The 11,093-nt window shown below is 42.3% G+C and overlaps 1 protein-coding gene across 4 annotated transcripts in view; it reads left to right on the top strand.

Annotated features, from left to right (window-relative positions):
- Positions 1–10,447, top strand: part of pax5 (paired box 5) — a 64,189-nt gene extending 53,742 nt beyond the window's left edge. For all 4 annotated transcript variants that reach the window (XM_037764984.1, XM_037764982.1, XM_037764985.1 and 1 more), the window contains exons 8-11: positions 1,841–1,942; positions 5,748–5,834; positions 7,575–7,661; positions 10,034–10,447. In XM_037764984.1, the coding sequence (XP_037620912.1) occupies positions 1,841–1,942; positions 5,748–5,834; positions 7,575–7,661; positions 10,034–10,116 (359 nt within the window). In that variant the 3' untranslated portion in view covers positions 10,117–10,447. The remainder of the gene's footprint in view (positions 1–1,840; positions 1,943–5,747; positions 5,835–7,574; positions 7,662–10,033) is intronic.
- The last annotated feature ends 646 nt before the right edge of the window (positions 10,448–11,093 follow it).

Below are 11,093 nucleotides of genomic sequence, written 5' to 3'. Positions count from 1 at the left end.
TAGTTAGTGGTGGTTAAGTGGAGGGGAAGTGAATGGGATTGATGGTGTTAGCATCTGAGCTGTTTATGATGATGATAAATGTGTGTGTGCAGGGGGGAGGGAGGAGGAGGAGGAGGAGGGTGTCGATGCATATGTGTGTGTATGATGATGATGAATGGAGGGCTCCCTCTCCACGCACTCCCAATGTCTACTGCGTGCAAACATAGAGAAATGATTTGGGCCGACACACTGTCATGTAGTCTAATGCAGTTATATATCCTATCCACCAAGTGACAGATAGAGGAAGGAAGAGGGGGGGTAGAAAGAGGAGGGGGAGCTGGTAAATTAATAGATGTCAGCGGATGGAAAACAAGGAAGAAAGAAACAAAAGAAAGAGGGACATCTTAAATGTGCTTTTGCATTAATATTTCAGTAAACATCCTGCATGAGGTGTAGAGTTCTCAAGGTGATGTTTGCAGCATTTTAACAGTAAAATGCCGCTACGTTCATTTTCAGTATTTAGTATAATTACTGTCAGGGGAGGAAAGTCACAAATAGTAACAAATAGAACTTCACTTGTCACTGTAATTGCCCTTTTTCATAGCATAACAAGTGTAATTAATAACATGAATAATATCTGCAGTCTATTCAGGTATCTTGTCATTGTTGTGGCTCACTGGGACACTTCAATGTTAATGATATTATTGTTAATGTTACTGATTACACCTTTTGCTTTTCCTGCTATGACGTCAGAATGTCGGCTATGACATTGCTTTTCCTTTTACTGAAATCAGCACAATCAGGAATATGTTACGTTTAAGTCTGTTTTGAATCTCTTTTCCTTTAAAAGTCGAGATGTTGACCAGTATTTCATGGTCTCCATGGTCACCGTGATCTCCATATGGCAGTTAGACCAAAGTAGATTATAAGTTAAGTGGACAGAGCTACACTTATGTTAAATCCTGTTTTATGGCTCCTTTGCTGTGCAAATATTACAAATACAAAAGGTCATATGTACAATTTGAAACAGTGAAGTGAATGACTATGCACTCTTGTCTTTTTAACACAATCAAAATTCAGAAATCAAAATCACCTCATGTAAAATTTTAATTTGGTGCTGCAACAATTAAGCTGCCTTCACATGATTAGAAATTTGTTCTTCACTCACCGCGAGGTAGGGTGCAGAGCCTTGCGCAGGTATAAACAACGCCATTCACAGTTTCTAGGCGATGACAACAACAGTTGCAGCTGTTATCTCATTGGTTGCGCTTTGAAAGGTCAAACTGAGGTCAGAGCTGAAATAATTTAAACTTTGAGTGTAGCGCCCGGTGGCAATTTCAAGCAGTGCACCACACCGAGGGTAGCGCCAAATGAAAACAGTGGAAGAGCCAGCTCAGAGCGATTTTACCGCCGATCATGTATGGCCGTCTTTAGTTGATTAATCGATTAGCCGATGGACGAAAGAATAGTAACAACCATAACAATTTTGATAATCAACTTATAAAAGTTAAAGCAAAAATGGCAAAAAAAAAATCACTGGTTAAAGCTCCTCAAATGTGAATATTATCTAGTTTCTTACATTTTATGGTAAACAAGGTGAATATCTTTGGGTTTTGAACTATTGGTTGCACAAAACAAGACGATAAATTAACTGATAATGAAAATAATTGTTAGTGTTGTTGCCATAAATTAATTGGTTCAGTATAGGACAATAACAATTAAGCATGATAACTAACAGAGAGATTAGAGCTAGGAGGTACAAGTATGATGAAAGTAACAATGTCGACACTGATAACAATAATATTGATAGCAGGAAGGTATTGATGGTAGCATACATATGTGTGTATGCATGTGATTACAGGTCGAGACCTCGCCAGCACCACTCTGCCAGGCTACCCTCCTCATGTTCCTCCCACCGGACAGGGCAGCTACTCCACCCCCTCCCTCACTGGCATGGTACCTGGTGAGTACACACACACACGCACACACACACACACACACACACACACACACACACACTCACTCACTGACTCAAACAGTTTCAGTGTTTCCGTTTCTCGTTACCAAAAGTGCCATCGCACTTGGCTTTCTGTCATCTCTCGCCACCCGTCATCTCAGAAGATCTGTAACTGTTTTAATTCCCACTGGATGTGTGTGTGTGTGTGTCTTCAGGGGGTGTACTTAGCCACTTCCTCCTTCTTGTCCGTCTACACTATGGCTGACAGTGCTCCCAGGGGGTGGCGTGTGTGTGCATCTATACGTGTGCGTATGTGTGTGTGTGTTTGTGCGTGTGTGTGTGTGTGTGTCTGTGTATCATTAGAAACCAGCCACAGTAGCACAGCTGTCCCTCCTCAACATTAGTAATTTGTTTTTAATGAGAATCACCAGTGACCCACGACTAATTCATTCATTCCCTTCCACTCCTCCTTCTACGCCGCTTTTGTGTTTCAATCCTGGACCGCCATTCTTGTTCTCTCTCTCTCTGTGTGTGTCTCTCAGTCTCTCTCTCCGTCTCTCTCTCTCTCTCAGTCTTGCAGTGGTGGTCATGGTCAGTGTGAAGTATACCACAGAGAAATAAAAGGGTGAAACACAAAAGCGACAACGGCGGTGAAACAAAGTCAAAACAATGTTGTTTACAAGTTCTTGTCTCTGTGTTGTCCCAATCATTCAGTCTGTGACACACACACACACACTCCCAGGCTGACACACACACAAACACACACTCTCAGCGGACATGTAGGAACAGCACGTCTAAAGATGGGTAACCCTGTCGCCCTGTCCCCCTGCGCTCACCCCGTCCTGTCCTCAGGTTTGACAGCATATTTGTGTGTGTTTGGGTTGGTGTATGTTTATGTGTGTGCTGGCATGCGATTGTTTGTGTGTGTTTGTTTTTGACAGTGTGTGTGCGTGTGTGTGTGTGTGTGCGACCTTGACACTGAGCTACACGAGGGAGACCCCTGAGCCTCCTCTCCCCTCCTTCCACCCCCCCTCATCTCCTAAACAACCTGACACGTTGCCGTCACTACGGTGATGACAAGGGGAGGATGTTCGCACCCAGGGATGCCATGGAGACCGCATCCCGACCCCACCTGACAGACGCAGATACACACACACACACTCACACACACACAGAAAGGGTAGTGCGAGAAAGAAAAGTTGTTGGGTTTTGAACATCCACACGCACACAAACAGTCTCGACATCTAAATTCTTCTCAGTGAATACTGGAAGCTGCCTGAATCCTCGAGCTGACTGGAGCGAGTGGAGGAGATAATCTCCCAACTTTGCTTCTCCTGCTTCGCCATGTTTTATCTCAGCACTTCTCAGGCAAATTATCCTCCTTTTTGTCCGCTCTGTCTAATATCATACCTTCATTAAGCAAGCAACTCTCTTCTGCTGTTCTTCTTCTCTCTCTGCAGCAGGGGGGCTGACACTCAGAGGGGGTGTAGAGGAGCAGTGAGGCAGAACCGACAGAACGAGAGGGAGAGAGGAGGGATGGGGATGGGGATGGGGATGGGGGGGTTGGAGGGAGGGGGCATCAGGGTCTGTGACTGTCAGCTATGGGAGAGGGATCCCCCGGGAGGAGTGAAGGTTCAGGAGAAAAGAAAGAAAGAGCAAAAGAGTGGGAAAAAAAGAGAGCAAGTCAGCGGAGAGATGTAAGAAAAAAAAAGAAATGGGGAAGAATGTTGTTTTGATGTGAAGGGTGACGGGCGAGCTGTAGTCAGGCGGGCCAGAGGACGAGAGAGAAAAATAAAGGGGAAGGGGTGAAGAGAGGAGTGGGAGGGGAAGACAAGAGGAACAGTAGACCCCAGACAGCAAGTAGTAAATGAGGGAGAAAAGCTACGCTATCATCCACTGAACGAGAGGACCACTACACTCTCGCTGAGATCTCCTGTTCAGTCACTCTCAACTAGTCTGCAAACCGTTCTGCTGAAAACTATGTTAAAGCTTCACTGTAAGCAAAATAAAATCTGAGCAAGTCCCTAAATCTAAATGACAACATTAAATGTCATTTAAATAAAATCACTGCTTTTGCGTGCACACTAGTATCCCAGATGTGACTGGGTTTTCGGAGTGTTTCCGTTATGTTCTGGAGGTCTTGAAAGCATGCAGTTATACTAAAAGCTTTTAATGAGGAGCAGCAACTAACAACATCAGAGCAAAACACGCCGTTTGTCAAAACATTCCTGCACCTTATTAAAAGCTTTAACTGTGCACCCAATTCGACTGTTATCAAGCCATTAAATAGGCGCTAATTAAATAAATACAAAATCAGTCGCTATAACCACCATAGATGTGGGTCATTAGGAGCCTACTATGTTGTAAAAGTGAAAGCGAAACTTAAAAACAACACGTTCTAAAGGTCTTTGCACACCAAGTCCATATTTTTCATAAGCGGTTTTTTTAATCAGTCATCCGATAAAAAACGTCACGCACAGAAACCTTGCACACTGAGTCCGATGTGTTTTATTATTCAATTTGTTGCGAAAATTCGCAATACAGGACAAAACTGAATTAATTACATGGATGCAATACGTAGCGCTAGTCCCAAACGGGGCTGATGAATGAATGACATTAGGAAGAAGCTATCGTTTAGCTGCCGAGAGCACAATCACTACTGTCTAATCTTTCGTACATCCTTTGTTTTGCAACCATCCCTGATTCTAAGCTGTTCTGCAATCACCTGCCACAATCTAGCTTTAATTTCCGCATCTCTGTATTATTTTATTTCTTTATTGTGAAGTGCTTTGTGCGGGGAGACAAAGTGAATCAGTTTATCATTTGCACGGACGGTGGCTCTGAGTGGTCAAACAACCCTCTTTTGCCTTTCGACGGATGCGAAAAAAACGCAGAAATCGAACCCGTTCCGAAAACTTTAAATACGGACGAAAGTTTCGGAGCCGGTATGTAAACGTGATTGACACAACGTTTATTGTTATTAAATGTGCGACAATTTTGGACAAAAAAAATACGGACTTGGTGTGCAAAGGCCTTTCATGTAAAACTAAATGAAACATTGTGTTTTGGACACTAACAAAACAGCTTCTTTAGGTTTAGGCAACAAAACCACTTAGTTAAATTTAGGGAAAATATTGTGTTTTTGGCTTAAAATAACTATGGACATGGAGTTTCACACTTTTGGTAAATGGTAAATAGACCTGCACTTATTTAGACTTTATCTAGTCTTCTCACCACTCAAAGCGCTTTACACTACATGTCAGCATTCACCCATTCACACACACATTCATACACTGATGGCAGAGGCTGCCATGCAAGATGCCATCAGGGTCTAATCTAAATACCCATTCACACACCGATGGCCAAGCCTTTGGGAGCAATTTTGGGGTTGAGTGTCTTGGCCGGGATCAAACCACCGACCTTCCGATTGGTGGACATCCTGCTCTACCTCTGAACCACAGCCGCCCCTTTTTACGGCGCCTGACTTCTGCTTCTGTTCCTTTCATAATTACTACGGTCACTAGAATATAATGAGATACTTTGGCATATAGTCACCTTATTCAGGTGTCTAATCACTGTTTGCAATGTGCACAAGTGCATCATGAACTTGATTTACACATTCGTTAACAGAAAACAAAAAATATGATCACACTGAAATGTAAATTCAAGTCTAGATTGCACTAAACTACAGCTTGATTGTTCCTAGCAAAGGCTGGTAGCTCAAAAACAAGTCAAGTCTCAGTAAAACTGACAAAAAAGAAACAGACATTTTCATCCTCTGCCAGGTTCTAAACATACTCTTTTCTTTCAGGGGGAGATTTTTCCGGAAGTCCATATTCCCATCCCCAGTATTCCACATACAACGAATCGTGGAGATTTCCGAACCCAAGTTTATTAGGTAGGTGTATCCCACATCTCTACATCCAGAACTGCATCAATAATTGTATCAATGAATTTCATTTCATCCTACCTCACATCCCAGCTCCAACCTTTCTAATATTCTCTTGTAATACACGGTATCTTTCATGCCCCACTGTTCATTTCTTTCATTACATTACATTTCTGTCTGTATTGTACTATGCAGTACAATACATCACAGACATACTAATGGTTCTGTGAAAGGATGTTTTAAAGGACTTGCAATTTGGGGTGTGAATGGATTTGAAGAAAAGGAGAGAGAGAGAGAGAGAGAGAGAGAGTTGAAGGAACAGATTAACAGGCATTTATCTGCATATCATCAGCATTGCATTTTGGGATTTGTGGGATTTCATGTTATACAGTTATTGTGGAGAAAGTTCACTCTTATTTATAATTTTTCATGTTGTCACAAGGGATGAAAACCGAACCGTAAAAAAATTAACCATTCAATGACGTTCAAAAATCAACCGAGGGCTCAAATATTCGTTTTGGTCTGAGTTGGCTAAGATTTCTTTCGTAGATTAGTCATTTTGTATGCTTTATTCATGCTGAATGACTTATTTCCAAGAAACTTATGAGCACAAGATTTCAAGTGGTGCTTTTTGTGTGGTTCTTTGTGGAGAAAGATCCGTGAATTAAATCCACTAATGGGTTAGTTGACAAAATCGGATACGAGTGTTAGTCGACTAAGAATTTCTTTGGTCGAGGACAGCTCCACAGTGTATCTATTTATGTATTTTAGAGTTCAAACACATTAGAAATGGTTATGTTTTTCTTCTCCCTAATGTGCAAAACAAATCGAAACCATGACCCGAAAAACGAAATACAAACCAAACCGAAACTTGTTGAACCGTTGTACCTCTAGTAGTCACCCTCACATCTATGAACGACTATGACCGAAACAAACTGCCGCAAGCAGTGATCTACCAAACCACAATGAGCATCAGTTTATGGCCTATGAACTAATCCACTTTGAAAGGCAATGTGACATCAGTCTTAAAAACATGTTCTCAGACAATCTAAAGAGGTGCACCAGAAATGTCCTCTGTTGAACAATAAAATCTCATGTTGCATTGTGGCTATACCAGCAGAGATGTTGCCATATCATTACTGAACCTATCCGGGATAGTAATGAGCAGCACCGCTTTATGTGTCATTGGATATTTGCATAAACGTGATGAAATACCTTGATTTGTCAGGTATTTAAAGTCCCAGTGAAACAGACATTAAGTGACTTTAGCTTCTGTACTGTGAGTATTCCCCAGTAAAATTTGATTTAAAAAAAAAATCGCAATATATCGCCTTACTTACAGTATCGCAATACGTATCGTATCGCCAGATTCTTACCAAAACACAGCCCTATTGCCAATTAAAGACTCATCCATCAATCACCTTAAGATGAAACACATAAACCAACTTCACCTTGCAAAAACCATGATTGCACATGTTATAGTGAAAGACATCCCATCCCTGTCTTGACATCTCTGCATCCTTGTTTAAGAGGAAAAATTAACCCCGAGCCAAAAACAGTCAGTGTCAAAGGCATTGTCTGGGGAGTCATTTAAGGGGTCACGTTTAAAGGTGAAACGGTGAGCGGGTGACGGCGTAAAGGTCAATAGGTGAGAAGGGTCAGTGCTGTGATGACCTGTAGTGACCCCTCCACCGTTTCCTCTCCTTACCTCTCGTCTCTCTTTCCTTCCCTCCATCCCTATGTCCCCAGTGTTTCAGCAGGATTATGGGTCTCTCCTGGGGACGGAAATCGGCTGCTCCTCCAGTCTCTTCACCAGCCAGGCAGGACAGATGCAAGGTAGGTGGAGAGAGAAAAAGAAAGCAAATGAAAGAGTAAACACAAGCAACAAGTATGTGTGATGATTCAGGTGCAATGATGAGGAGAAACGACGGTGGAAGAGACTGTAAGGCAACTTTAGTATGATAACGGATGAGCGGCCACATAATATGAGGACAAGATGCACATTAGGAGACACTGAAAGGTTTAAGATTGATGGCAGCGGCAACAGAGACGCTGTGATACGGAGGGAAGGCGGGGAAGGATGAGAGTAGAGGTGACAAATGAGAGAAAGGGGAGTTTTTAAAAAAAGAGGCAAAGAGGAGAGAGGGCGTCTGAAGTCTTGACTGAGACTAAATAGTTTGTCAGGCCGGCTTAATGCCTCACTTCCCCAAAGAGCCTCCTGAGATTACCTGGACTGTGGACAGACATAACCTGTCAACACACAGCTGGGCTGATTGATGGAAGTGACAGAGACAGGTGTGTGTGTGTGTAGACGCTGTGTACAAAGGTGTGTGAGTGTGGGTTTCTGTGTGTCTTTGGGGTTACAGTATTGAATTGACCTCTTCCCTGAGGAGAGAATAGACTCAAGGGATCAGCAGTAGTAGAGCTGTACTCAGTGTGTCAGCTTAGACTGTCACTTAGATATAGTGTGTGTGTGTGCGTGTGTGTGTGTGTGAGTGAGAGAGAAGAGTGAAGGTGGGAGATGATGAGACGACTGTCAGAAAGTAGACTGAGTTCATTTTATTGGTTGTGCACGACAAGGAGACTCTTTTTTGTTCATGTCATTAGCTTCATCAGCTCATGTCATCTCATCCCTGCCTTTCACTCCTCACATTCAACTTCAAATATAATCTTAACAGAAAATTGAAGCTGCTCATTCTACATTTACACTGCATTTCAGTAACCCTAAAGTAGTTAAAGGATAATTCAGATTTATTACAACCTGGGACTTATTTCTGTCATTTTAACCATCATTCCTATCGCTGATATTAAAAATGGAACTCGCCGAGTTAATTGCAGAAGTCCAACAGGGAAAGAAACATGAGTAGAAGCACGAGACAATCATACAAGTTTTTAAATCCCCAGATTAGCCTCATGTATTTGGAAGAGAAAGTACTTGCAGCTCTAAGAAGCTATATATTGCTTTTCCGGCCCACAAATTTACGGTTTTATTCACTCTCACCACCCCGTTTCCAGATGTAGCAGGCTGCTGTTTTCAGCAAAAAGCTCTGATAAACACACTATACTCTACCTGCTCAGGACCAAACGACTTGAGACTTACTTGTGACTTCCAAAACCGTGCCTTGGTCTCATCTCTGCTAGCTGGCAATCATTTAGCTGCTAATAAGCCAATTATCCAGATTTTCTCCGGGTACTCCGGTTTCCTCCCACAGTCCAAAGACATGCAGGTTAAGTTAATTGTTGACTCTAAATTGCCCGTAGGTGTGAATGGTTGTCTGTCTCTATGTGTCAGCCCTGTGATGGACTGGCGACCTGTCCAGGGTGTACCCCGCCTTCGCCCAATGTCGGCTGGGATCGGCTCCAGCCCCCCCCGCGACCCCTAACGGGATAAGCGGTTGCAGATGGATGGATGGATGTATATAAGAAGTGGACATAATCACTGTGACATCACCCATTGGTTTGTGGACTGCCATTTTGAAGCCTTGAGTTTGGCATTTTTGTCATCGCCATCTTGGTTCTTTGCAACCAGAAGTGACATGAATGTTGAATAAGACATTTTTAGGCGACCAAAATGTTACAATTAACTTTCATGAACAGAAAACACACTGTGAAAGAGTTAAAGTTGTAAGCGGACAACTCCCAGACCAGACAGCGCCGTGGTAGCCACACCCTAAAGCCCTGCTTTATGATCTATTTTACTCTAAATGGGACCATAACTTACTAAATGAACATCATGCTGTATTGAAGAAGACTTGAAACGAGCGATTGAGACCATAAAGTCATGTTTACAATGTTTACTGAGGTAATAAATCAAGTGAGAAGTAGGCTCATTTTCTCATAGACTTCTATACTATCCGACTTCTTTTTGCAACCAGAGGAGTCGCCCCCTGCTGGCTGTTGGAAAAAATGCAAGTTTAAGGCACTTCTGCATTGGCTTCACTTTTCAGACCAGGAGGTTGCCAACTGGTAATAATATGTAAACGTGTGTTTAGAGCTTGTTACGCTGCCCCCCAGTGGCCATAAATTATATCAATGCAGCTTTAAATAATTGATGAGCACAACAATATCATAACCAAAAAAAAGGCCAAACTACAAAAACAAGACCCATGTTGCAATAGAATGGACTCATCAAAAAATACATATTTTTTTTAGTCTCTTGTCTCTTTAAGAGAAATTGAATGACAGATTTGTTTCCATGTTTCTTATAGGGTCACCGTACTACTACAGTACAACATCACGGGGGGCGGGCCCTGCTGCCACTGCAACAGCCTCCGCCTACGACCGCCACTGACCCCTCCTACTAAGAGACGAGGAGGATGATGAGAAGGAGATGAGGGAGGAACAAGGGGACGGATAGCACCAGCACTGCACAGTAAAAACCTGCCTACGCACGGACGACAATGAGGACGAAGATTTCAAATATTTAACGTCAGTGAAGTTTGAATTTTCTTTGATTGACACTTAAGCCAACAAACGCACTGCTCGGCTGCGACACTGACAAACTGCGTATTACATTACTGTGAGGACACAGGCATGGCGTGCCAATAACTGATAGATATAGGAAAGGTCAGGGGCGAGTGAATTTGGACCCTCCCATAATAAATCAAGGCTTGGTATCCCTATCTTGTTTTTCATCTACAAATCCAAAACGTCAGTGTGCAGCAGTAATTGAAACTGTATTGTGATCTTCTGGGTGAAATGTTTTCAGGTTGGGAATATTTTTGAGGAAATTATTTGAGTTAATTAGAGCAAAATCGCTTTTCAAACAAACAGTCTTTTTATGCCCCGACATCAATCAATCAATTTTCTATGCCATGCTATGGTGAAGTAAAGACAATCCAATTCTCATAACTTTGAATGACCAAAATCACCAATATCATTATCATTCCAGTCTCTTTACTGTGGATTTAACATGTTTCCCCCGGGATCACAATGCTTGATAAATGAGATACCATCATTTTCAATGAGAGTGTTCAGTTTCACAATTGACCGTCCACTAAGCCCGGCCACTTCAGTTACTGCCAGTTAATTCCTGTCAAGCTTTGTGTTCTCGCACGGCACATATGTGGTTTACAATGATACCAGTGTCAGTTTTACCATCTAAACTTTAGGGGTTTTTAAAACAATGGGTCCTTTCAGACAGGAAATAGAAAAAAAAGAAGCTTTTCTAGCCAGCCAGCTGATTAGACTGTTGTCAGGCTATTAAATAGGCGTTAGTAGTTTCTATACGTACCATAGATGCCTGCTACACCCAATAGTAAGTTTTAT

This window comes from Sebastes umbrosus, chromosome 3 (genome assembly GCF_015220745.1).
Source record: "Sebastes umbrosus isolate fSebUmb1 chromosome 3, fSebUmb1.pri, whole genome shotgun sequence".
Lineage (NCBI taxonomy): Eukaryota > Metazoa > Chordata > Actinopteri > Perciformes > Sebastidae > Sebastes > Sebastes umbrosus.
The sequence above is the reverse complement of the archived record's forward strand: the minus strand, read 5'-3'. Positions and strand labels throughout refer to the sequence as shown.